The sequence below is a fragment of the Phocoena phocoena genome, chromosome 14 (assembly GCF_963924675.1).
Source record: "Phocoena phocoena chromosome 14, mPhoPho1.1, whole genome shotgun sequence".
NCBI lineage: Eukaryota > Metazoa > Chordata > Mammalia > Artiodactyla > Phocoenidae > Phocoena > Phocoena phocoena.
In genome coordinates this window covers 29,829,259-29,857,202 of record NC_089232.1, presented here as the reverse complement: position 1 = coordinate 29,857,202, position 27,944 = coordinate 29,829,259, and the positions used below count along the sequence as shown (strand labels likewise).

The window sequence follows — 27,944 nt, the reverse complement described above, 5'->3', positions numbered from 1 at the left end:
GCAAATCACTGGATTTGCACAGAGAGGCGATGTGTTCCGATGTGTGTGGCTGTCGTATTGAGAATAGATTTGGGGGCAAGGGTGAAGGCAGGGAGGCCAGTTAGAAGACTGGTGCCATTCAGAATGAGAGAAAATATTTGCAAACAAAGCAACTGACAAAGGATTAATCTCCAAAATTTACAAGCAGCTCATGCAGCTCAATATTAAAAAAACAAACAACCCAATCCAAAAATGGGCAGAAGACCTAAATAGCCATTTCTCCAAAGAAGACATACAGATTGCCAACAAACACATGAAAGGATGCTCAACATCACTAATCATTAGAGAAATGCACATCAAAACTACAATGAGGTATCATCTCACACCGGTCAGAATGGCCATCATCAAAAAATCTACAAACTATAAATGCTGGAGAGAGTGTGGAGAAAAGGGAACCCTCTTGCACTGTTGGTGGGAATGTAAATTGATACAGCCACTATGGAGAACAGTATGGAGGTTCCTTAAAAAACTACAAATAGAACTACCCTATGATCCAGCAATCCCGCTACTGGGCATATACCCTGAGAAAACCATAATTCAAAAAGAGTCATGTACTACGATGTTCATTGCAGCACTATTTACAATAGCCAGGACATGGAAGCAACCTAAGTGTCCATCAACAGATGAATGGATAAAGAAGATGTGGCACATATATACAATGGAATATTACTCAGCCATAAAAGGAAACGAAATTGAGTCATTTGTAGTGAGGTGGATGGACCTAGAGTCTGTCATACAGAGTGAAGTAAGTCAGAAAGAGAAAAACAAATACCGTATGCTAACACATATATATGGAATCTAAACAAAACAAAACAAAACAAAAAAAGTTCTGAAGAACCTAGGGGCCGGACAGGAATAAAGACACAGATGTAGAGAATGGACTTGAGGACATGGGGAGGAGGAAGGATAAGCTGGGACAAAGTGAGAGTGGCATGGACATATATACACTACCAAACGTAAAATAGATAGCTAGTGGGAAGCAGCCGCATAGCACAGGGAGATCAGCTCGGTGCTTTGTGACCACCTAGAGGGATGGGATAGGGAGGGTGGGAGGGAGGGAGACGCAAGAGGGAGGAGATATGGGGATATGTGTATATGTATGGCTGATTCACTTTATTATAAAGCAGAAACTAACACACCATTGTAGAGCAATTATACTCCAATAAAGATGTTTTAAAAAAAAACAAAACCCCCAAAACAATCCAGATGATGGGGACCAGGCCCGTGGTGATAGGGGAGAATCGGTCTGATTCTGAGTATGTACTGAAGGTGGCGCCAACAGGATTCGCCGATGGAATGTGGGGCATGAGGAAGAGTCCACAGTGACTGCAGGGGTTTTGACGTGAGCATCTGGAAGGAAGGAGGTGCACTTGCTTATAAGAGGAAGACTGTGGAAGGAGCAGGTGGGTGGGTGGGAGGTGTGATTAGGAATTGGATTCTGGAGATGGCACATTCGAGAAGCTTATTAGATGTCTAGTCGGAGATGTTAAACAGGCAGCTGGAGTTCAGAGGAATCATGCAGGTTGGAGAGAGCTCCACGTGGGGTTCCTCAGTGTATATGTTATTTAAAGACATCAGACTCGAGGGGAACCCCAAGGGAGTAAGAGTGGATGGGGAGGAGCAGGGGTCTGAGCCTGGAGCCCCAGGCTACTCAGATGATCAAAGCACAGGTGACAAGGAGGAATCAGCAGAGACTGGGAACGTGTGACCAGTAGGGTGGGAGGACCACAACCGTGATGCTCTGTAAGGCAAGGGGGATGTTTCAAAGACAGGAAGTGACTGTCTCTATCAAATACTGCTCTTGGTTGATTTTTGAGGCCTGAGTCCTCGGTGACCTTGACAGGCAAGTTTCGGTGGAGCAGAGAGAATGGAAAGACAAGAATTAGAGACAAGTGTAGACAACTCTAGACGTTTTTCTGCAAAAGGAAGAAAGAAAGTAGGTGGGAGCCAAAAGTGCGGTTTGAGGGTTTTCTTTTTAAATGATGGGGGACTAGTGTCACATGTTTGAACGCCGATGGGAATGATCCAGTAGAGAGGGAAGTGTGATGACACAGGAGAGGGGGAAGAGGATCACGTCCTTGAATGGGTCAGAGGGCATGAGTGCAGGGGTGGCCTTGGGTCGGGGTGCAAGCAGAGCACCTTTGCAACAGGAGGGCGGGCGGGTGTGGTGCCGGTGCTGGTGGGCTTGCAGGGGGTGGGGTCTCTTCTGATTGCTTCTGTTCTAAGAGAAAGAGGAAGCAGGGTCACTGGCCCAGAGTGACGACAGGGAGGAGGTGTTAGAGGGCTGAGAGGAAAGGAGAAGGTGTGGAATGCTCGTGTCCGGCGTGGGGAGAGCAGAGGACCAGGGAGTTGAGATGGAGTGGTTGACAGCAATGGACCCACTTGAGGCTGTGACATGAACTTGGAGTGAGACCAGCCTCTGGTTTGCTATTATTCAGCCACATTGGATGTGATGGGGAAGAGCTGGGTTTAAACCTAGGTTTGGTTGGCCAGAAATACAATGGAGCAAGAGAGGGCCAAGGGAATTTAGAAGTGGGGAACGGCCAAGAGGCCAAGTATAAACTAGCTAGGATGTAAATTGTGATTCATTTCTGTCAAGAATGAGGACGATTAGAAGAGGACTTACCTGCAAGATGCAGGGAGAAAAGAGGGACTGAAATCACTGAGCAGCCGGCTAGCTGGGGTTACCAGGGGTTAGGAAAGTCACCAGCCCTGCTCCTCACCAGTGTGTCTGCTTAAGGAGAACCAGCCATAGAAATCACCTGGAACTTGGAGGGAGGAGGAAATTACAGCTGAAAGTTCTCGGGCAGAGTTGAGTGTGGTAAGACTTAAGTCCTGTTTGGTGGTCAATTGCTAGTTCTTTAAAAAAAAAAAAACAAAAAAATCTTAACTCTAATTTCCTTAAAATAAATACTTGAGATTTCTGCTTTTGTTCTTCTGTTAGAGGTTATATGCTTGTATTTTATCATCTGTTCTTTTTTATTTTAACACCTTTTTTTTGCGATAATCCACAAAAATACAAGCCCCAATTTAAAGTATACAATTCAGTGGCATTTAGTTTATCAACAGACTTGTGCAAACATCATCCATCATCAACTTTTTATATTCATCATTCCAAAAAGAAATCCTGTACCCCAACAGCAGTTGTCCCCCATTTCCTCCCAACCACTAATCTATTTTTTGTCTCTATGGGTTTGCTTATTCTGGACATTTCATATAAATGAAATCATGCAATGTGGTCTTTTGTGACCACATATGAACTTCTTTCATTTAGCATAACGTTTCCAAGGTTCATCCAAGTTGTAACATGTATCAGTTCTTCACTGCTTTTTATTATCAAATAATGTGCCATTATATGGGTACATCACATTTTCTTTATCCATTGATGGACATTTGGATTGTTTCACTTTGGGGCTATCATGAATAATGCTGCTATGAACATTCATGTACAAGTTTTTGTGAGGACCTAAGTTTTCATTTCTCTTGGATATATAATGAGGTTTAGAATTCCTGGGTCATATGGTTACTCTCTGTTTAATCTTTTGAGGAACTGCCAGGCTATTCTCCAAAGTGACCGCAACATGTTACATTTCCACCAGAAGTAGATGAGGGTCTCAGTTTCTCCACATCTTTACCAACATTTGTTATTATCTGACTTTTTGGTTATAGCCATCCTAGTGGTGTGAGATGTTCTCTCATTGTGGTTTTGATTTGCATTTCCTTGATGGCTAATGAGGTTAAACATCTTTTCATGTGCTTATTGGCCATTTGTGTATCTTCTTTCAAGGAATGTCTGTTTTAATCCATGGCTCATTTTTATTGCGTTATTCATCTTTTTATTATTGAATTGTGTGAGTTCTCTATATATGCTGGTTACAAATCCCTTATCAGATACACATGGGCAAATATTTTCTCCTGTTCAGTGAATTACCTTTTCATTTTCTTGGTGGTGTGTTTTTAAGTATCCTCCTATTGTTCTTTAGTTTTAAAATCTTTCATTTTTAAAATTATGTAAAGAATACATGCATACAATGAAAAATAAGAAAACTTTGAGTGATACACAAGAATAAAAGGAATAAACAAAACATCTGTAATCTTATCATTCACAGATAATTGCTGTGAACATTTGGGGTTTGATCCTTTAATTAAAAAGAATTCTCATTATTCAGTTTTTAACCTGTTGTAAGTCTCATCCATTGTGAATAACTTTCCATGTCAATAAACATTTCTACAACATCATTTTTTTTTATGTTGTACAACATTTAATCACGTGGATGTACAGTTTGCCCCAAAAGTTCCTTATTGTCAGATGCTTAAGTTGTTTTTCCCTGTTATAAATGTAGTTAAATCTCTATGCATATCTATAAATACTTTCTTTGAATAGATTTCTAGAATGGGAGCGATGGGTCAAAATGTAGGCACATTTTTGGGACTGTAGAAACATGCAGCCAGATTTCCTTCTGGAAAGATTGTGGCCAGCTACGCTCCTGCTGGCAGTCTGTGAGAGAGCCAGCCCTTGGCCAGAAGCTAACCTGGTCCACACAAAAAAGCAATACTATTGTCAGTAGCACCGTGCTGGGCACTGTTCTACGCACTTTATACATACGACTCATTTATTCCTCACGATCACTCTGTCAAATTGGTACTAGTGTTTTTCCATTTTACAGACAAGATAATTGAGGCACAGAGAAGTTAAGTTTTGCCCAAGGTCACACAGTTAGGAGTGGCAGGATTTGAACCCTGAGGCAGACTCCCTTCTGGGAGAAAGCCTGGTACTGTTAAGTACAATGCTGGCTATTGCTTGAAGATAGTCTTTACAATGCTAAGAAAGTTTCCTTTTATTCTTAACTCATGAGAGCTTCATTTAGAAATAACTAAAAATTTTATAACAATTTTATAACCCCTCACACTCCCTTTTTTTTTGCCTATATAGTTCAAGGGTTGATAAGCTTCTTCTTAAATGGTCAGATAGTAAATACTTTAGGTTTGGGGTACATAAGGTCTCTGTCACAACTACTCAGCTCTGCTGTTGTAGTTAAGAGGCAGCCACAGACAATAGGTAAATTACAAAACCAGGTGGCTGGCTACCGGGCCATAGTTTGCAAATTTCTGTTATAGATGATTATTTGGGTTTTCTCTCCTTGCTTATTGATACTGAGCCACTCCTGCATTCTGGAATAATCCAGTCTGACCATGCAAAATCTACTGCTGCAATCTATTTGCTAGTATTTTATTTAGGACCTTTATATCTCTGTTCAGGAATAGGATTGATGTGTGTGTGTGTGTGTGTGTGTGTGTGTGTGTGTGTGTGTGTGTGTGTCCCTTGGTCAGGCTTCACAAAATAAAAGGGAGAAACTTCATTTTTTTTCTATGCTGTGGAGCAAAGAATGATCTATTCTTTGAGAGACTGAGAGAACCTGCCTCCAAAGAAACCATCTTGGCCTGATGTCATTTTTGGAGGTAGTTCTTTGAGATCTCTTCCACTTTCAGGAAGTGATCTCTTCATGTTTTCTATTACTTTTGAATTAATTTTGGCAATTTATATACATTTTTAGAAAATTACCTACTTCATCTAGATTTTCCAGGGTTTTTCCATTGATTTGGGTGTAGCAAATCTCTTAATATTTTTATTCTCTCCATGATATCGTTTTTTTTGTTTTTGGCGGTACGCGGGCCTCTCACTGTTGTGGCCTCTCCCATTGCGGAGCACAGGCTCCGGACACGCAGGCTCAGTGGCCATGGCTCACGGGCCCAGCCGCTCCGCGGCATGTGGGATCTTCCCGGACCGGGGCACGAACCCATGTCCCCTGCATCGGCAGGAGGACTCTCAACCACTGCGCCACCAGGGAAGCCCCATAATATCTTTTTATTTGATCTTTCTTATTCCTAATGGTGTACCTACTTTTTAACATTAGATTTGGTAAATAATCTAATGTTTATTTTTTTGGTCTTTTGAAAGTTTGCTCTGGAATTGAATTATCAGTTGTAATATTCTCCATAATTCTACTCATCATTTTCAAATCATCTTCCTACTTTTCTCTAATTTCTTGAGTTATCAGGTTATTTATTTTCATTCTTTTTGTATAAAAGCAAGAATATTCAAGACTAAATTTTCTTTTGAGTACAGAGTTAGCTACCAAGTTTTAAGGCGTAGCCCTCTTACTCTTGGTATTTTCTAAGGATCTGTGATTTTAGTTTTGGTTTTTCCTTTGACTCAGAAGGGTTTTAAGAGTACATCTTTAAATTTCTAAAAGGTTGGAATTTTTGATTTTTGAGTTTCTCATTAGTTTCTAGTTTTATTATTGAGGTCAGAGAGTGTGACTGGTAATGGGTTTATTCCTTGGACTTTATTGACATTGGCTACGTGGCTTTTAATTTTTTCTAAGTGCTCCAATGGTGCTGGAAAAGAAGGTGTAAGTTCTGTTTTTAGATTACATGATGTTTGTGTATTTAAATGACACTGTTAATCATATTACTCAGAGTCTCTGTCTCCATATTCTTTTTTAAAAGAAATTTACTTGGTTTTTCAAGACTGAGGGAAATGTAATGACTTTCCCACAGCTATCGTGTTCCTGTCATTTCCTCGTACAAAACACACTGATTGTTGCCTTTTTATGCCTGACTCTGAGCCTGAGTCATAAACTCAGATCTTTAAGTATCTGAGCTGGGGAAGAAAAGAAAGACTTAAGAGGAATCAAACAGCTAACTTGAATTCCATTCTAACCATTCCTACTTCTGTGTACATATTTGCCTGTGTGTTAGCGTGTGTACTTTGGGGGGATATATATGTGTGTTTCAGCATATACATCTCCTTGGGCATGATTGTGTAAATATGTTCTTTTGTGTGTCCGTGACTGGGTGAGTTTATGTGTGTCTGTGTATGTTTCTTCATCCGTGGCATCTTTTTCTTCAAACTGAACTTAAAACATCATGGGCGGTGTCTGCCTTGCTGGCTGTTTGAAGAGTCATTACAACTCAGAAAGCTCTGCTACCCTGTATCTTAACCCATCTGAACCTCTTTTCCCCTTTTTGGCTGCAGAAGATCCTCCTGGTAAGTTGGTCAGACAGAGACTCTCTGTAGACTCAGCCTTATTCTGGCACCCACTTGGTGCTCTGTCTAGGCACCATATTCTGGCCACACACATGGTGTTAGGGCCGTACTTCCAGGATGGGTGGAGACTCTGAGAACCTCAGTCCACGCTCTCCCCATTGTACCTGTTCAAGTTCCCTTGGTCTGCCTGCAGCATGTGCTAACCCTTAATAAGGTAGAGCAGCATGTCCTAACCCTTGATAAAGTGGAGCTTGACGGACTGGGCATTGGTCTAAAGGGAGCACTAGCATTTCCAGAAACTCATGATGGGGTTCAGTTCATTTTATGGAATCAGAGAAAGCTCCTGGGAGATCCCCTAGTTGACCGCCTCAAACAGAGGAGGAAAGCGGACCCCAGAGTGGGCTCTCCCGACACCTTGTCCCGGGCCCTTCCCGTGGAACCGGGTGAGCTTTACCGGCAGCACAGACCTAGTGCCTGGGCCTGCGTGGGTTTTGGGGGAGACCAGGGAGAGTGATAATCCCACCTTCAGAGAGCTTGCTGACTCCCTGAGTGACCAGACACCTGCACAGGACACAGCTGAAGGAGCATTCGAGACACAAGAGCCAAGAGGGCCTTGTCCAGGAAGAGTTGAACGGCGGGGAGACCAGTGTGTACCCCAACAGGCCCATCCACCTTTGCCCACAGATATGAATAAGCGAAGGAAGGAAGGGGCAGAGAGTGTGTTGTCACAAACTTCCTTTCTCCTCACCTAATTTCCCCCATTGAGCATAGTGTCTTTTGAATAATGGGCACTTAGTATTCGTTGAATTTCAGGGACTCTGCCTTGATTTGACCTTGCAGGAGACTAAGTTCTGATTTTGGAAGATTTTCTTTGGCTGTGGTCTGGCGGGGTTCAGGATAGCCCTTTGGGGTCTGAGTTTTCCTGGGTCTACTGTATTTTATTAATAAATAACACTTTATTGACATTTCCCCCCAAAGAGTTATCCTATGTGTCCTCTGATTTTAGCTTCAGTATGCCCCTGGAATGCAGGGGGACTGTGATGATTATGCCCATTTCACAGAAAGGAAAAGGGAAGCCCCAAGAGCTTAACAGAATCACACAGTGCAGGTAGGCAGGGCCAGGGTGAGAGCCTCTGCCTCTCAACACCAAGCAGGTGTGAACACCTTTCTCCTGACTGCACAGTTGGCCCCTGGAGAGGCAGAGAGTTCCAGCTGTCTGCTCCCCTGAACTCACACCAGCAGGAGAGATTTGCAGTCCAGGCCAGCCCATCAGCCTTGCTTGGTGTTGGTCCAGAAGAAACTTGCTTGGCAAATTCTGTTTCTGAAACAGTCTCTTTTTTTCTACCCACTCAGGAGGAGGAGTTCATTGATTGGTGGAGCAAATTCTTTGCCTCGATAGGGGAGAGGGAAAAGTGCGGGTCCTACCTGGAGAAGGACTTCGACACTCTAAAGGTGAGCCCTCCTCACAATGTCCTCTTCAGTCTAGCAGTCCCTGGGCACGTGCACTGGGCAGCGGGAGGTGCAACTGAAAGCGAATATATGTATACCTATATGTATATGCATATATATTTATGGGTGAAATGATACCTGGGATCTGTTTTAAAATGCTCAAGAAAAGTAAGGATGAATTATTTAGATGATGTGGGTCACCCTCTGATAGGTGTTCATAATATTAAAGTTGATTGAAATTGCAAAATATTGAAAATTGTTAAAGCTTGGAGATGGGTACTTAGGGATTTGTTATACTATTCTGTCTCTCCTAAAGTTATTTGAACTTTTCTATTATAAAAATTTTCTATTAAAATAAAAAGGAAAGTCAATGTGAGAATGTACCTCTGATTCCCCCACCTCTGCAACTGGGATAGAAATTACCTAGCACATATAAAAATATGGTAAACTCTGTTTCTGTGGAAAAAAACCCCAGAGCCCGAAAAACAACACAAAACCAGGGATGAGTCAGCCAAATTCTGGTATTTTGAGGAAATTCCACAAATACAGTTATACTTTTTAAAAGCAGACTACTTTTAAAAAAGATAACCAGAGGTGACTCAAAATTACTCCCTGAAGGAGTTACATAGTGTCATGGAGAGGGTTACCAGGTAAAATTCAGGGTGCTCAGTTACACTGGACTTCAGATATATAATGAATAATATTTTAGTATAAATTTGCTTAAAATATTGCACAGAACGTACTTATCTAACAACTATTTGTTGTTTATCCAAAATTCAAATTTAACTGGGTGTCCTGTATTTTCACTTGCTAAACCTGGCAGCCCTACCTAGAGAGCAAGAGGGGGCCAAGGCTGTCAGACATGCAAGAAAAGCCCAAGGAGCTCCCTGACAGAGACTAGATGAAGGGGGCTTGAGGCTTATTGGAGTGGTGGGTGACCAGTATGGAAGGTGATCTCACAAGGTGGCCAGAGCTGCCTCTGGTGCGTTGGACGCCCGCATGTCATTGTACCTGGAGACCTGGAGGGGCAGAGATGAGGCCTCAGGCAGCAGCAGTCAGAAGGCCCAGGCCTCCCCAGGCAGCAAGTTCTTTGTTGACTTGGTAGGTGGGTGTGTGAGGCTGGGCAAAGAGACAGAACTATTTGCGTACCAGGAAGAAGGTCCGACACATTAAGTCTGGCATGTGGTACTGTGGCCTTGCCAAAAAATGAGAAAAGCCAAGTAAGAATGAGGACTCCTGCCAGGGTGGCCCATGGCCCTGGCACCCTTGCCACTCCCTCAGATGCTGGATGCTGAACTGGCACCCAGCCCACCAGCTTGACCTCTCTGAGATCTGTGACAGTTTCCAAGTGAAAATGGGCTGTCTAAAAACAAAATGCATTCAACCTGTTTCTGGGGGGAAAAGCAGATCTGGAAGAAATGCTGGTTCTTTAGGGATCAGTAACCACCACCACCAACATGGATCTTTGAAAAATAGCTTGTAGTATTATGGAGAGAATGGAGTACACAACGGGTGGGGGGAAAAAAACCCATATTTTGGAAATTGCTGTCATAGGGAAAAAAAGACAACTCATAGTCACAATAGTGAACGATAGAAAACAAAGATACAGCAAGAAAGCATAGAAAAGCAGAAATCATAGAAAAACACAATAGAAAAAGAATATTAATTTTCCTAATAAATAAAACTGGGTTACAGTCTTTTACTAAGTGATAAGGACTCAGACTTCATCAAAAGTCAAAATTCATTATAATGTCTTTAAAGGACACATCTAAGACAATACAACTTAGAATGGCTAAAATAGTAAATATTTTGGCAAACAAAATAAAGTAAGTGCGAACAAAAGAGAAACAGATAGAAACTAAAGTAAAAAGCAAAGGAAACAAAATGGAGTGTTTTGTATAAATAAAAGATATGCATCTCAGTGCAAAAACTCTCAAACATTAATGTTTGGAACAATAAAGCTTAGAAATCCTTAAAGCAAAAATAGATAAGAATATATAAAGTACTACCTCACACAAATAAAGGCATGAAATTATAGAAATTAAAATTGCAGCGGTGATTTTAATGTACCTCTTTCCTAGACAGATGAAACAGGCAACCAATAAATAAGGAAATGAAAGATCTGAATAACAAGGTAAATATTTTCTAAGCTACATCAAGAGTAGCTTTAAAATAGAGAATAAAAATAATTTAAAAATGGAAAATGCATTTTTCCTAATGCTCAGAGAACACTTACAAAATTTGATCACATATTAGGTTAGTAATAGGTTACCAAAAGCAGAAATCATACAAGACAGATTTAAATGCAATTAAATGAGAAATTAATAACAAAAGTTTAAACAAAAAGACCAACCACTTGGAAATTTAAAAAGTATTTTATTGGGACTTCCAGTATGAACATGGCTGCATAAGTCAGCATTTTTCACTTTTTCTCTTTGGAAATCATTCAAACCCACAAACTTCATTTTCAGTAAAAGTTGGAAACAAATAAAACCCGCAGACTCCAAAATACATGTAAGGGCTGTCCAAAGGCAACTGAGATTGGGTAGAAGCCACTTGGCAGTAAATGAAGAGAAGATGCATGAAAATGATGAAAGGTCATAGTGGTAGCTGATCTCAGAAAACCCCATACTTCCTAATAAAAGAATGTTGATAATTATTTAAGACAGGCTATGGATTCATGGGGAGTTATTATCTATTCTCTTTACTTTTGTGTGTGCTTGAAAATTTTCATAACAGACAGTTAAAAATATAATTCCCAAAATTGAAGTTTCACTGTAAAATATAAAAATATATCCTTTGTTCACAACAATGGACATGGGAACTTTGGAGACAGGTTCAGTCTGGTGACAACAGCTTCTTAGACCTGATTTGGTTCAGAGAAAACAGAGAAGATGGAGCTACACAAGAATCACACAGATGAACCATATTTGTAGGGAACAGCCTGCCTCTGTTATGGGAACAAAGGAAATAACTGGTCTAGGAAAATCTAACACATTTAGTGACAAGTAATAACAAAAAAAAATTAGCACAGTATTAATTTAAAAATCCTATGACAAAAAGAAGAGAAAATATATAACAAAACTTAACCAAAAGAAGAGGATATATACCCACCAGAAAAATTTCTCCAAGGAACAGATGAGATGAAAGATTTTGCTGTTAACTTTTTAGAAATAGGGTGGTCAGAATGCAAGCAGAAATAAAAGAACGAAGGGCTGGTGAGATGAGAAGATGTGAAATATGAGCTAGTAAGATTCAGGAAAGAAGGAGAAGAAAACATGAAATTGGAAGGAGCACAGGACAGAATGGCCACATTGGAAAACACAGAAAGGGGCATAGAGGACAGAATGAAATGGAAATAAAGAAAGAGTTATAAAAGAATAAAGAGAAAGTGACAAACATAGTAGTCAGGGAAAGGAGATCCAACATTTGCATAATTGGAGTCCGCAAGGAGGACAACCAAAACAAGGAACTAAAACAAACAGCTGATAGTTTAATAAAACTTCACTGAAATGAAAGAATACTTGAGTATGCATATTAGAAGGTCTGCTGTGTGTCAGGAAAAATTGACCCAGATTGGTCAACCCAGGGACATATTCTAGTGTAGTTATTGGACATTAGAGATAAAGAAAAAATTCTCTGAGTAGTCATACATTCTCCCCCCACAAAAATTTAAATAATTTAAAAAAGGAAAGAAATCAAAGTGACTTCACTTTCTCTACAACATTTAACGCCCAAAGATGATAAAGCACCATGTGTAAGATCATCAGGGAAAGAAAGGGTGACCCAAGGATTTGACGTTCGGCCAAGCTGCCCTTCAAGCATAAAGGCTACAGACACACAGGTATTCACATTCAGGAGACAGGTAGTATGGCTCCCAGGAGCCTGTCTTGAGGGACTCCTACGGGATGAATTGGAGCTCATCTAGGAGCCATCTCAACTTGGATGTAACTGGGAAAACCATAACAAAAGGACTGGTTGTGAGCATATTTTACCTTAGGCCTAAGGTGGAAACAAATGGGAGGGTTAGGGTAACTGGACAGAATGTAAATACCATATATACTGAAAATGTAGAAATGATAAAACTGACAAAAGTTAGGGAAAGGAGGAAAGAGGATGGAATACAGAGTAAGGACACTGATAGTCATATTACAGAATAAATAGGATTGACAGATATTATTTAAAATTGGCAAATCACGAAATGTGGAAACAACCTAAATGTCCATTGACTGATGAATGAATAAACAAAATATGGTAATTACATACAATGAAATATTATTCAGCCTTAAAAGGGAAGGAAATTCTGACCCATGCTACAACATGGGTGAATCTTCAAGACATATGTTAAGTGAAATAAGCTAGTTGCAAAAGGGCAAATACTGTATGATTCCACTCATGTGCAGTACTTAGAGTAATAAATTCATAGAGACAGAAAGTGGAATGATGGTTGCCAGGCACTGGGGGCAGCGGGAGAAAGGGAGTTATTGTTTAGTGAGTTTGGGGTTTCAACTGGGGAGGATGAAAAAAATTCTGGAGATAAATGGTGTTGATGGGAGCATAAAAGTGTGACTGTACTTAATGTCATTGAACTGTAAAGTGGTTAAAAATGTGGTTAAAGTGGTTAAAAAGGTATGTTTATGCTATTAATATATGTAATATATAAATAATAAAATTGGCAAATCAAATAATAGGCATATAAGCAAATTATAAGCCAACAGCACAAACATAAACATTAAGATAGATAATATTGTCTAAAACTAGGTGATGGAGAGGGAGAGGGAGGAAGATAAAATTTGATTATTTTATCATTGCTATAGTGGGGAACCCATGAATACTGCCCCTAAAGACATAATAATATTAGAGCATAAACTCAGATCATTTTAGCTCTCAGAAAAACTAAAACACACACACACACACAGAAAACAGACCATGCAAACATTTTTAGAAAAACCCTATGAAACTAGGAAATATAATATAAACATATTACATGACTATGTAAATATAATACAAATGTAAAACCAGACCAAACATATCTGTCATATCAATACATGTCATATCAATCATTTATTAATCACAAAATTTAAATCAGATCTCAAAGCAAAATCTAACTCTAAAATAAAACGCTTCATAAAGGTTGAATATAAAAGATTGGGAAAATGTGTGCCAGGCAAATGCAGATGAAAAGAAAACAGAAGTCACAATCTTAATATTAGATGAGAGCATACACAGGTCCCCCAAATTAGATGAGACAAAGAATGGCACTTTAGAATGCTAAATGCTGCAATTCCTAGTTATGACGGTCATGAGAATATCTATGTGCCAAATAATACCTCAATATTTACAAAACAGAAATTACAAGAGATAGAAGAAGACATAGAAATATACTGGTTTGTGGGGGAGATTTTAATTCACTTTTCTCAGTTCATGTCAGATCAAGGGGACAAAAGCATGAGAGGATATAGAAGACTAAAGTAATTACTAACCTGATTGAACCTGGTAGCTTGAAAATAGAGACACCCCTATGGCACATTTACAAAATTGACATATATACACTACTATGTATAAAATAGGTAGCTAATGAGAACCTACTGTATAGCACAGGGAACTCTACTTAGTGCTCCGTGATGACCTAAGTGGGAAGGAAATCTAAAAAAGAGTGGATATATGTATACGTATAACTGATTCACTTTGCTGTACAGCAGAAACTAACACAACATTGTAAAGCAACTATACGCCAATAAAAATTAATTAAAAAAACCCCCAAACAAAAATCGACCATGTGATAGAGCATAAAGAAAATCTTAATAACATTCAAAAAGTGACGAAACACTGACAATGTTTTCTGAATATAATGCCATAAAATTAGAAATTAATAACAAGCTCAAAAGCACAAGAAAACTTCTATCTGGAAAATTTTTAAAAAATCAACTCTCTTTTAACAATTCTTGGTGAAAGAGAAAATATAAGAGAAATTGCAGAATATCTGGGAAGCAAGGATAAAACCCTACCTTTTAGAACTTACTGGTTACAGTTAAAGCAGTATTCAGAGGAAGTTTATAGCCTTAAAAACTTACGTTAAAACAAAAGAAAGAAAACTAATTACACATATAGCTTTTAGATCAAAAAGTAAAAATAAAACTATAATTATGGAATGCCAAGAAAAGAAAAATGAACACATTATACATGAAAGCAAATGGGGCAATACTAAGGCAGTAGTAAGCAGAGGCAATTTCATAGCGATAAGTGTTTTCCTTATCAGAAAAGAGGGAACAAAGTAATTAAAATTTCAGCTGAAGAAATTAGAAGAAAAAAAATCCTTAAAATAGTAGAAGAAAATAATAGAAATAGAAGCAGGAATAAGAAAGTGAAAACAGTAGTATAGACACCTCGAAGAATTGGTCTTTTGATTGAAATGACGCAACTATAGAAATATGGCAAGAAAATATTCAAAATGATACATACCAAATGTTAACCAAATAATTAGTTGTCATTTTTGGAAATCAGAATTTAAAGCAATAATAATATTTTCTTTATATCTACTTACATTTTCTAGTTTTTAATAATGAACCTATATCACTCACGTAATTAATTATTTCTTAGAAGAGATAGGACTTGGGCTTCATGGAAGAGATAGAACTAGAGCTCGGCCTAATGAGAAAAAATGTTTAGCGAGATGAGAAAGGGACTTACCTGAAGTACAGTAGGCCCTCTGTGCCCGTGGGTTGCATATTTGCAGATTCAACACATGGAATCCGCAGATATGGAGGGCCGACTGTCTTGCCGGTCAGTTTCAGATTATAACCAATTTTAGCAATGTATATTAAGTGGGTTAATATCACTATTAATTAAGTACATTTTATCATCTATAATGGAAGACTACTGCTTCATTTAAATCTAAACAATGCTCTAACAAGTAAAAGTCATTGTTTGAGAGGAGAGACAAATAAATTGAGTTGACAAATTTAAAGTGGTGCTCAAAAGACATCCTCAGCCCAGTATTTTGATCCACTGCCATTTGGACATCCTGGACAGTAAGTATTTTGCTGACTTGTGAATCTTCTAGAGTTCTGTCTTGATCTTCAAATAAAAAGTCAGTTAACTTTTCATTTATTTGTTTGACTGTGATCTTATTCTCAAAAAATGCACCACCCGTGTATCTGATGACTCTCGGGTATCTAGAATATTGGATTAATCAGAAAACCCTGTTTTCCAACGTTGCTGAACAAATGTCTTCCCCTCTTATTCCCTTCTCTGGTTCTCCCCCACACCCCGTTTCTCTCTCTCATCTCCATGATTTGCATCCTTTTTATCTCTGCCTTTGTTCTCTTCTTCTCTGCCTCTCTTCCTTCTCGGCCCCCTCTCTTACCTCCACCTCTCCCACCTGCCTTCTTCTTGACCTTTGTTCTCTAATTTGCTTATGGCTTTTCCCCCTCATTTTCTTCTCTGTCCTTTCTCTCCTTTCCTTTACTTGAACACTGTCATGTTTCCTCTTTCCTTGCTGTCCCTCTTCTTTCCGTCTTTCCTTTGTCCCCCTCTTTTGTCGCCCCATGTGGCAGGTCTATGACACACCACTGGAGAATGTGAAGGACTTTGAGGGCCTGTCTGACTTTTGTAACACCTTCAAGCTCTACCGGGGCAAGACTCAGGAGGAGATGGAAGACCCGTCTGTCATTGGGGAGTTTAAGGTAAGTCCTTGAGGACACATCTCTAACCCAGGGAGGCCCAAGACTGGAGTGGTAGCAATGAGTGAAGGAGGTGGGGGCAGAAGTACTGTAGTAACATCAGTAATGACCCCAGTGCTGCAGTTGGTGACCATGTGGGTGATGGAGATGATGGTGGTGACGGTGATGCTGCTGATGCAGAATGTGGTGGGGGTGATGGGATGGCATTGGGCTTAGTGATCGCAGTGGTGATGACTCTGGCAGACATGAGAGTAAGGGACATAGTGGTGATTGTATTGGTGACACTGAGGATGAAAATTAAAGTTGACCCCTCCTTCTGTTCAGGGCCTCTTCAAAATTTATCCCCTCCCAGAAGACCCGGCCATCCCCATTCCCCCAAGACAGTTCCACCAGCTGGCTTCCCAGGGGCCCCAGGAATGCCTGGTCCGCATCTACATTATCCGAGCGTTTGGCCTGCAGCCCAAGGACCCCAATGGGAAGGTAACATTCCTAGAGCTCTCACCTCCCCTGGAATAAATGGTAGGCTGGGGTACAAAGAGGCTGCAGCATTTGGATACACTCTTTGCCCCAGGGAGTTCACAGTAAGTGGGGACACCAGACAAAGATGTACAAACCTGAGGTGGGACTGCATTGGAGTTCTATTGAGGCCAAGTGTTCCAGGTCAGAAAAGGCCAAAGTCAATACAAGACTTTGGAATAATGGGGAAGACTTCCTGGAAGGAATAGGATTCTTAAGCATTGATGGAGTTTTGATAGGCTGGGAGGGAGAAGAAAACCATATTTTAGGAGGAGTCAGAAACCTTGGCAAAGGTTTGAGAGCAGACTCAGTGTAGGTTTAGCACAAGGATAAGGCATAAGGACAAGGGACATTGATGGTGTAGGCTGGGGCAGGACTTTGTGGGACTTTCAAGGGTGAGGTGGGAGGGAAGAAGGAGGGGTAGAGCATGATGGGTAACTGTGCTGGCGTGGCCATGGCGGAGCCTGAGGCAAAAGGAAAAATCAGCAGTCCTGATCCTGTCTTTGTTTAAAACTTTGATATTTTCTTCATCATGGACTGTTGGTGCTGGTTTTAATTTTTAAAATATCACATTAAAATGTCGTTTATTTTGATTACTAAGCTTTTTTGTCTTTCCCTTAAATTTTGTGCCTGAGGCGAGTACCTCACTGACCTACTCTAGTCCTGACCCTGAGTGAAGGAGGGGAGCTTGAGGGAGGGCAAGAGTCTGGAGCTACCTGGAGATGGGGGGGGAGGAACAGAGTAAAGTTGGGAAGAGAGAGTAAGAGGAAGAGGCGAGGCAGGAGTGGGGGACAGTGGGGTTCAGAGGTACGAGGCTAGGGTCTTCTCTTGTCTCCTTAGACAGGTGCAGGCCTAGCCTGTGTCCTAGGTAGTGGGTAGGGGCCAGGTGTCCCATCCCTGGTGCCCTGCTTTTCAAGGTGAGAAAAGCTGCCCATGCCCTGCTGGGAGATCACAGGGAGAGATGGAACAGTCCCCGCCCAGGCACCACCGATGGCCTCCAAGACGTGGCTGTGGTCAAGTTTATATACTTCAAGCCTTCCTGGTGCCGAGACTGACCGTAAACATTCTTTGGCCCTGGCTGCTCCAGAGGCTAGTTGAGGGAATGCTGCTGCTTGTGGGAGGCTGCATTGGGCTGAAAGTCTGGCCGTCTCTCTCCCTCTCCACCTGCTGAAGCAGAGGTCACAGACAGGACCCCAGCTTGGCCCAGTCACATATGTCACACAAGCTGGCATGTTTCTGAGGATATGGGCCTGGCCCCCACCTGCCCTCTCCCAGTGGGGCAGTGGATTGGGAGTATGGGGGATTTAGGTGCCCAGTTTCCACTGCCAGAGCCGAGGCTAGAAGCTCACATCGGGGGTGGTGTGCAGGATGGGGCTGCTGGCCTGGCAGGAGGCAGCTTCTTGATGGTAGGCCCCCTTGCCCCTTTGAGGGGCAGAGCAATGAAGGAGCCTCAGAAGCGTGTTGGGAAGGTTATGTCGCTGAAGTGTTTCCTTCTCCTCCTCCAGTGTGATCCTTACATCAGGATCTCCATAGGGAAGAAGTCGGTGAGTGACCAGGACAGCTACATCCCCTGTACTCTGGAGCCTGTGTTTGGAAAGTAAGTTCGGGTGGCTTGGGTCTTGGGGTGGAGGTGCCAGTCTGGATAACCCACAGCCCAGCGGGAGAGATGTGGCAGCCACTGGGAAGTCCCCATCTCCTGGAGCAAAGCTGTGTTCCCTAAATCTTGCATGTCTGTAAGGGTGTAACCTCAGCTAGCACTTCCTTAAGCGCTAAAGGCTTGAGTCCTTGCAGAAGCTCCTAGTTAAACAATTACTTTGAAGATCAGAAATCTAAATGGAAACCCAGAACATGCATTTGCTAATTCTTCTTTTTTTTTAGATCAACTTTTACTTTGGAATAATTTTAGATTTACAGAAAAGTTACAAAGATACTACAGTTTTCGTATACCCATCACTCAATTTCCTCCGCCATTAACATTCCTACCTAACCATGGTACATGTATCAAAATTAAGAAATTGATATGGGCGCATTACTATTAACTAAACTCTAGACCCTTTTAGGATTTTGCCGATTTTTCCATTAATGCCCCTTTACTGTTTCAGGATCTAATCCAGGATTCCTATTACATTTAGTAGTTATTCTCTTTTACTGTTGCACGTTCATCTGTGGCAGATAGCGGAAGGAGGTGGACTCAAGAGGGTAAAATGCTTCCTAAAATCTAAGAACGAGGGAAGGAAGAAGCAGTGCCCATTGCACGGGAGTAGTTCCCAGGCTTCCTGACTTGCTTGCTGTCTGGATGCGAGCGTATTTAGGGCAGAGAAAGGAGAATCTTGAGGGAGGTTCCAGCTATTTCTCTAGCACCTGTAGGAGAAGGCATGTACCGATATTGTCAAGTGACACACTGGATTCATGAACCGGTGTCTCTTGAGTTAGTTGTAGTCATCTGGCCCTGCAGAGAGACCCAATCAGCCAGGGGAAATGCCATTTTTGAAGGGGAAACAGTCCTGGCCAATGATGAGCCACTGCCAAGCTGGAACTGGAGGGAAGGGCTGCGGGGAGGATGGTGGGTGGAAGAGAAGAACCCTGTTTGGTGAACCCCAGTGGCCAGCATGGGGCCCCAGGCTGATGGGACCACTGAGGGCCCAGGGCAGGGTAGGGGAGCTAGTGTAGAAACACGCCTCTCCCTCTCTGTTTTATCATCTCCCTCGGATCATGGCCACCTGCTCTGCTTGGGGTATCAAGCCTCTGTGAGTCCACAGCAGAAGCTCTTTGTTTCTATCACCCACGTGTTGACCAGCAGAATTCATGGGATGTAATCAGACACAACTTTGATTTTGTCTGCCAGTTTCCTGTAAACATTTATTCTGTGCGGGTGACCTTCCTCACTCCCTGAGTGGAAACTGTGGCAGGCAGGCCACTTTCCGCTCAGGTTTAGACAGTCCACTTTGCCGTCAGCCCACCGTCTCAAGTTGGTAACCAGAACGCGCATTCATGTGTCATCAGGAGCGCACCGGACGGCTGGAGGGCAGTCGCTCCCTCTCGCAGCTGCGTCCACCTTGGGCACAGCGTGTGTACCTTGGGCGTGTGTGCGGAGGGGAGGAGGGTCTTTGCCCAGTGTCCCCCCCCCCCGCCCCTTCCTGCCGTCCTTCGCCATACTTGCAGGGCCAGGACTGGGGAGCCTGTGTGAGAGGAGGGGCCCATCTCAAGTGCTGACTTCGCCCCATCCGGCACCCTTTGGGCGGCAGATGTTTGCTTTCCTGGGGGCTTTTCAGATACCCCCTGAGCCCTCCTAACATAGCTCCTGGGATGTGGCAGGTGCTGTGTCCCTGTAGCGGGTGTCCCCCTCCCATACCCCCCAACCCGTTCTCAGATGGGCCGCCCCACAGTCTCTCGCTGTTTGAGCCCCAGGTCCCGTGGGACAGGCTTCATCGCAGCAGCCCCCTCCTCCGCAGGCAGCGCTGCAGTTCCGTGCCCAGCCAGGACGGGAGCTCAGCTCCTCCCAAACGTACCCCCACCTCCTCTCTGCTACAAGCTGCTTGTGCTTCCTCCACCACAGCTTGGGTGCCAGGCTTGTGTGTCCCTCCTGCAGGGAACTCATTTCAGGGGAGAAGGGACAGCACTTCTACACTTGACCTCCGTGGGAGGTGACGGGGGGTCTCAGAGCACAGTAGGAGCTCTCTTCAAAGAAACCTCCACACAAATCCTCCCTTAATCCCACTCCAGAAGGAGTGGTGGAGCCCCAGGAGTCCGGAAAGTGGATCCCAGGCCATGCCCTTGGTAAATTTCTGGAGCTCCGGCACCTGGCTCTGGAGTTTCACATCTCTTGTCTCCAGGTGTCCCGGTTGAAACTTCATTTTTAACCTTGTGCTCCATTTCATTTGTCCATTCTGTGGTCCATCAGGCAGGCATCTGCTATATGCCCAGCTCAGATTATTTGGGAATACCGGACACACACACACACACACACACACACACACACACACACACTCAGACAAGCCCAGCACCGGGAGTGCTGTGGGTGGTGTGCTGTAAGAGCTATAGGAGGCTTGAGGAGGGTGGACTGCAGGCCAGTCCTGCGAGAGGAGGAGGAGACCAGGGGTGGCTTTCTAGCTCTTGCTCCAGCCTTGCCACCCACTTGAGTTTGCGCTGTGTCCGGTGACCTCTGGGAGCTGGCGTCATCATGACAACTGCCTACCCCCCGACAATAGGATGTTCGAGCTGACCTGCACTCTGCCTCTGGAGAAGGACCTGAAGGTTACCCTCTATGACTACGACCTCCTCTCCAAGGACGAAAAGATCGGGGAGACGGTTATCGACCTGGAGAACAGGCTGCTGTCCAAGTTTGGGGCTCGCTGCGGACTCCCCCAGACCTACTGCATGTAGGTGCACGTCACTGGCTGCTTCCCTGACGGTGGGCCGAGCCCTGACTGTGTGCCAGCCTGGGCCTAGCACAGCACAGACACTGTCTCTCTCAGTCAGCCCAGGTCTTATCCCCACTCCATAGATATGGAAACTGAGACCTGGACTTGTAAGTGGTGGGATTAGCATTTGAACGTGCTTATCTGAAGCTAAGAACCCAGCTCTTCCTCACGTCTATAATCAAGTTCTCCTTAAGGCACCGTAGAGGGCCTGGAGAGGGGAAGGAGAAGGGAGACAGACAATGGGACACACAGCCCCGCTGGGCCCCAAGGTGAACTCACGTGTGGCCAGCCCCACCCACTTCCTGCCAACTTGGGTCTTGTCTGGGTCTGATTCTTTAAAGCTGGACATTGGAAACATTTCAGTTCCAATTCCATGTGTATGTAAAGAAGTCCTTTTGTCTCTGGGCCTCAGTTTCTCTGTGTGTGAAATGGGCTCCCCGGTCATGATGAACAATCACACAGGGTGCCCACGGTCAAAGTGAAGGGTGGGTGATGCCATGCGTGTGGGTACATAGGTCACTGCACACACCTCTGCCCCCATTAGTGTCCTGGAGCGTCTCATCTTTGTCTTGTGTTTGGGCCTCAGCTCTGGACCCAACCAGTGGCGGGATCAGCTCCATCCCTCTCAGCTCCTCCACCTGTTCTGCCAGCAGCGCAGAGTCAAGGCCCCCGTGTACCGGACAGACCGTGTAGTGTTTCAGGATACAGAATACACCATCGAAGAAATAGGTGAGTTCTCCCTCTCCTGCCCTCTCTCTTGTGGGTCCTCTCCTGCTGGATGTAACCACTGGACACAACCCACACCAGCACGGTGTGGTCTTGAGTCTCTCCAGGGCAGCACAGATGGACTAAACTTGCACTTGGTATTCTTGGGACCAGTACTTACCTGGGACACCATTGTGAAAATTCGAGGTCAAGGTGGGGCCAGGGTCAGGGCGGGTCGGGGTCAGAGCTCAGTCTAAAACCAGGTTGGGGCCTGTCTGATGAGATGAGGGGTGATGAGGGGTGAATCTGAAGATGAGGGGTGAGTCTGAAGCCAGGGTCAGGGTCATGGTTAGGATCCGTCTGCTTCTGGCTTTGTGTGGGCAGACTGGTCAGAGTTTGGGTAGAGCCCACGGCTGAGAAAGTTTTCTACTTAGTCATACTAGTCTGCCAGCTTCACCTTGACGGTACCTTCTGAGCCCCCAGTCACAACTCCTTCACCTGATACATCCAAAGGGTGGCAGGAAGCCCTGTAGCCCCCATCTTGCCTAATGCTCTGGGTCTGCCTCACGCTCATGCCGAGGGTCCTGCCATGTGCTCCCCGCGTGTCAGAGATGCTCATAGGCCTGCATGGCCCACCCAGAGCAGCTCAGACTCCCCAGAGGTATTTACAGCCCCAGCTGGCCCCTCGCCTCCTGCTGGTTTCGGAGATGTTTGATGTCAGAGCTGGTGCTGAGGTTGTAAAAGGGGAGGGAGGCTTTGGCTCCCTCACCTCAAATCCCCCTCCTCCTTCTTCGTTTCTCTGATTCTCCGAGGTCGTGGCTGAGCCAGGCTCCTTTCCATTAGGCCCTAACCCCTCCCCCAGTCTCTTTTCCTGTAGAACGTGCATCTGTTTTAGGGGTGGTCTCATTTCTTTCTGCTAGTCTGTGAGCAGCTTAAGCACAGGAACCAGGGCTCATGGTCATAAATTCATAGGAAAAGAAAGCCAGAAAGCTAGAGTTGGTGAGGCCTGACATCTCCCTGTTTTTGCAGATGAGGCCATTCAGACCATGAGTGGTTAACAACCCGCCCAAAGTCACGCAGCTGGTTAGAGGCAGTCAGGTTCCTGGCCCGGTGGTCCTCCTGCAATGCCGCGCTGCTTCCTTAGTGGCACCTATTAAAGTGGACAGGGCAGGTTTGATGGATGAACGTATGTGTGTGTGTGTGTGTGTACGTTAGAATCTGTGCTGGTGAACATGGGCACACCTGAGTGCACAGACCTGTGTGTGTACGTGTGTATAGACACATGTGGACCCTCCTACCACCAGTCAAGGTCTCTGTCAAGGGGGCTCCAAGTTCATGTTGCTGGCTGGTTGGCCAGGCTTGTCAGGGTCAGAACCACCGCCGTGTCCTCACCCCATCTACAGTACCAGTCCCTGACCCAACCCCTGGCGGGTAGAGCTGTACCTGGGAAGCACGCAGGGGAGGGGAGGGGTATTCACATCCAGTCATGCGCCTTTCCTAATGAGTGTGTGATCTCAGCTGCCCTGCTACCCAGCTGTGTGACTGCATGGTGCTTCATGTCTGTCATCTGTGAAATGGGGCTAATAATAGCACTTACCTTTTAGGGTTACTTTGAGGATCAAGCCCTGTCAATATTTATGAAAAGCAGTGCCTGGCTCCTGCTTTATAAGTGTTCTCTGTTACTGCTATTATTTTAGCTACTGCTACTAATCAAAGAGATTGCATGAAACAGAGAATACTACTGAGAGCACTTAGATGCCCAATCTGGGAGAAGAGCTTGTGGAGCCTCAGAGTTGAGAGCAATCTGGAACGGCTTCCTGGAAGGAGTGGGCTTTGGAGGGTGGGGAGAATTTGTATTGGGTGGGAAAAAGGAAGGAGAGCTTACAGAAGAGGCTTGGTAGAGTTGGTGGCAGTGGGGAATCTGGATTTTAAGCCCAGAGCCTGTGGACAATGAGGTTTCCCTTACAGAGAACGAGACGTGAGGACCAGAAGAACTGTGTCTGGGCCAGGGGTGAGGCTGCAGGGTTAACAGCTTCCCGAGGCCCTCAGGCCCCCCTACCACCTCCTGCTCACTCTGTCCTGGCAATTTTTTTGTCTTCTCTCTGGGGCAGAGGCTGGCAGGGTTCCGAACCCACACCTGGGCCCAGTGGAGGAGCGTCTGGCCTTGCATGTCCTCCGGCAGCAGGGCCTGGTCCCTGAGCACGTGGAGTCCCGGCCCCTCTATAGTCCCCTGCAGCCGGACATCGAGCAGGTAGGACCTCCACCCTCGGGCCCCAGAGCCCCTGACCCTCAGCTACCCCTCCCCAGGGACAGCTTGGATATCCCAGAAGCACCAGTGGAGACCTCAGGATTTGGCTAATCCCTCGTTGTGGAGTTTCTCCACAGCCTGAATGGTTACTATTGTTGGCCTACGAGGGGACCTCTTGAGCCTGGCCTCCCCCGGCTGCCTGCAGGCCTCAGGGCCTGGGGAATGAGGCTTCTCCTCCATCCCCGTGTAGGCTGGACCTCTGGCTGCCCACAGGTCATTCTGAAGCCTCGCTGTTTCAGCCTGGCCACAGGGAGTCCTCCCCTGCCATCAATCAGTGACATTGCAGATGGCCAACCCTGTGCTGGGCAGTGGGGAGTTCAGACAGGGCGAGCCTATGACAGAGAGGCAGAGTAGCCATCAGGAGGGCCAGGGGAATCCTCCCAGGCAGAGGGAGGGAGGGCAGAGGGACAGCAGGCCCAGGGGTGACATGGGGAGGCTTCCTGGAGGGGTTTGGAGGAGGGGGAGGAGAGAAAATGTTCCAGGCAGAGATGGGCTGAGGCAGCCTTTGTGGCGCTAAGGTGACTTTGTGGACATGCAGAGAACATCCTCTCTGCTCTTTGGAGCTGAGACCTCTCCTCCCCTTGGTGGCGTGGCCACCAGCTCCCCAGAGTGGCACTGCAGGTGTTGAAATGTCAGCTCTTTCGCGCTCATGTGAACCAGAAGAAGTTAGGTCAATCCCTGCTCCTTCTTCTGTAAGATGGGGACAGAGATAACAGCCGGCTCGCAGAGGAAGAGGGAGCTAAGTGGTGGCAGGTAGAGTGGCTTCCTGTCGTGGAAACCCTCTGAGCCCCCATCACTAAACCAGGCTCTCTGAGCCTCCACAACTGTGTACACCATCCCCAAGGCCGACTGCCCCCTGCCCTCTTCCGCCTGGCACAGTGAGACTCAGCAAACATCGCTGTCTCCAGAGAGCTGCCCTGACCCCTGATCCCCAGGTGCTACCCCAGTCCTCGGCCTGTGGGGCAGTGGGCTCACCCCTGTGGTTGGCCCTATGGTCCCCTTGGGGGCACCTCTCCTACAGGGTGCTGAGCCTCTCCATGCAGGGCCTGGGGTTTCCCTGTCCTGTGCTCCAAGTATCCAGTGCAGAGCAGGTGGTCAGGAGATGTTGGTTGAATGAAGAGGGTGGCGAGAGAGCAGGGTCATGTCTCTCTCCCCAGGGGAAGCTGCAGATGTGGATCGACCTGTTTCCAAAGGCCCTGGGGCGGCCGGGACCTCCTTTCAACATCACCCCACGGAGAGCCAGAAGGTGACTTACCCCAGCCCAGGCTCAGAGCTGAGCAGGGTGGTGGACTGGTTGCTGCGGGTGGGAGCAGGAGGTGGCTTTCGGGCCAGGCTTTGGGCCACTCAGGCCTCACTCTTGTGCGGGCCTGGCCAAATGTCCAGCCAGGCAAGCAGCAGAGTCTGGGGTGGGCTGACTTCTTGGCTTCTCGGACAAGGACTGCCCACCCTTTGGTGGGAAACCCATGTGGATTTGAGTCATCCTCCTCTGCAGGTTTTTCCTGCGTTGTATTATTTGGAACACCAAGGATGTGATCCTGGACGACCTCAGCATCACCGGGGAGAAGATGAGCGACATTTACGTGAAAGGGTAGGAAGTCACCCTGCTTCCCACCCGTCCCGACTCCGCGGTGTCACCCCTGCTCCTTCGGGGTTGGTGGTTGGTTGGGAAAGGGGGAACTCTGGGGTAGGGGATGCGGAGAACAAGAAAGGAAGGATGGCCTTATGGGAGTGGTCTCTGCCTCTGGGGAGTCAACCCCCACCAGATTTCTCCTTCCACATTAATCTTTGCGTTGAACTTACAAGGCTGGAGGATATCCCTCAAGAGAGAAGTGAGAACATTTTGAAATTGATGGCACATTTGGTACATCAGATTATTTTTCCTTTATCGTGTACCAAGTTCAGTGACCTTCTTAATTCCTTGTTTGCTTACGTCGAGGCTGTGTATTGTGGTGGAGACCTTAATTAGCCATGTTCTCTAAAATGTGTATGTCTAGTTGGATGGTTGGCTTTGAAGAGCACAAGCAAAAGACAGATGTGCATTACCGGTCCCTGGGAGGTGAAGGCAACTTTAACTGGAGGTTCATTTTCCCTTTTGACTACCTGCCAGCTGAGCAAGTCTGCACTGTCTCCAAGAAGGTGGGTGTCATTCCTGTCCCCCGGGGTGCTCGTCCCAGGGCTGTCGAAGAGCAGCCTGATCACTGTCCGCCATGTCACTGTCATACTCCTACCGCTGCCCCGCCATTGCTGGAACCACCTCGGCTATCGCTGCGTGACAGCCACCACCATTGTCCTGTCACTGCCAGCGTCACCACCACCACCACTCCTCCTACTTCTGCCACCACTGCCATCGTTAGCATTGCTGCCATCCCACAATCTCCCCCACGCCAGCGCTACAACCACTGTATGTGGCTAAGTCCAAATCCTAATAAACCAAGCCGCAGGGAGGGCCATGGGCTCGGAGTGGGGAGAACATTGGTAGGGAAACCCAGCACGGTCATCGGAGAGCGGTGAGGCAGAACCCCTAGGGAGAGCGGCCCCAGAGGGCTGTCTGGCCTTCGGTTTGGGTTGTCTGGCCACCCGCTAGGATCGGGTGTTGCTTAGCCAAGTCCCTGCTGCTTCCCCCTTTCTCCCATTTCTGTGCCTGGGGCCTGTGGCCACTGTCCAGGCTAGTATCTCTCAGACCTGGGGAGGCCCGGTGCCTCAGCCGGGGGAAGGGGCAGCTCCAGAGACCTCAGCTCTTTGTGGGTTAGCATCTTCTAGTTGAGGCCTCATCTGGGCCGTGAACTCTCTCCTCCTGAAATAGGCGGGTCCCAAGGCGGGTGGCGGCCCCGAGCCTGCCCTTAGGGAGCAGCCCCCAAACACGGTGAGGAGGGTGCCGTGGGCAGGCAGCTTCCGGAGGCGGAGGGCCCCTCTGTTGGAGCTTCTAACTACTGCGTCCCTCCTAGAATCAGTTCCGCCTGCACATGCTCTCCTGTTCCACAGGGTGAATACCTCTCTGGAGTCTGGGTCCTGCTTGTCCTGTTTCCTTCCAGAGGTGGCGCAGGGCTCCAAGGCAAAGCTTCTGTGACTCCTCTTTCTGTCCTGAACGGTTGTGTGGCTTAAAGAAGGGAAATGTGTAATGGACCTCGGCTGCCTAGGTCCTCTTCTTTCTCTTCATTGCAGCCTTCCCCCATGACCCCTTCCTAAGCCAACAGACAGAATCATCTGCGCTTCAGAGAGACCAGGATGTTCCGCCGAACATTCCGAAAACGTCAAACAAAAGAAAATATGGGTTAGATAAGGTTAAATGAATTCTTTCACCCAGGGATGCCTACCAGAAAGCAGAGTTTAGCAACAGCCCTGGATGCTGTGCGGTCAAGGAAAGCCTAGCCTATTTGTAGGTTTAATCTTGTTTGCCTTTGTTCAGCGTGTTTGTCTATCAGAAGATGTTTCCATAACAAACCAAATGCTGCATTTGCTGGGGAGAGCTCCAAGTCAAACAAACAGTGCCTGTCCTTGCTGTGGACGGAGGGAATGGGGAAGGGCGGCCAGGCCCTCCTTCAGGCCACCTCCCGTGCTCATCAAGCCCTACACCGGGTGAGGCGTGGCTGGGGAACCGAGGCTGAGAGATGCCGATCGGCCCAACACGGGAGGCGGGGCCACCTCTCTGTTGTGACAGGTGGAGATGGGTGCAAGGAGTCTCAGGGAGCAGAGTCTTCTGTTCTTGCTACAAAGTAGGAAGAGAGAGAATCTCCTGGCACTATGGCAGGTGATTTGAGACAAACGACAAAGGC

At 45.8% G+C, this 27,944-nt stretch overlaps 1 protein-coding gene across 15 annotated transcripts in view; it reads left to right on the top strand.

Moving 5' to 3' along the window:
* Positions 1-27,944, top strand: part of DYSF (dysferlin) — a 223,250-nt gene that overhangs the window by 175,434 nt on the left and 19,872 nt on the right. For 14 of the 15 annotated variants that reach the window (XM_065891615.1, XM_065891611.1, XM_065891613.1 and 11 more), the window contains 10 exons: positions 8,444-8,542; positions 16,096-16,224; positions 16,546-16,701; positions 18,243-18,334; positions 20,946-21,116; positions 21,745-21,887; positions 23,975-24,114; positions 25,329-25,417; positions 25,664-25,759; positions 26,166-26,307. In XM_065891615.1, the coding sequence (XP_065747687.1) occupies positions 8,444-8,542; positions 16,096-16,224; positions 16,546-16,701; positions 18,243-18,334; positions 20,946-21,116; positions 21,745-21,887; positions 23,975-24,114; positions 25,329-25,417; positions 25,664-25,759; positions 26,166-26,307 (1,257 nt within the window). Of the gene's footprint in view, positions 1-7,078; positions 7,091-8,443; positions 8,543-16,095; positions 16,225-16,545; positions 16,702-18,242; positions 18,335-20,945; positions 21,117-21,744; positions 21,888-23,974; positions 24,115-25,328; positions 25,418-25,663; positions 25,760-26,165; positions 26,308-27,944 lie in introns of all 15 variants that reach the window. The other variant, XM_065891605.1, reaches the window with a different exon arrangement.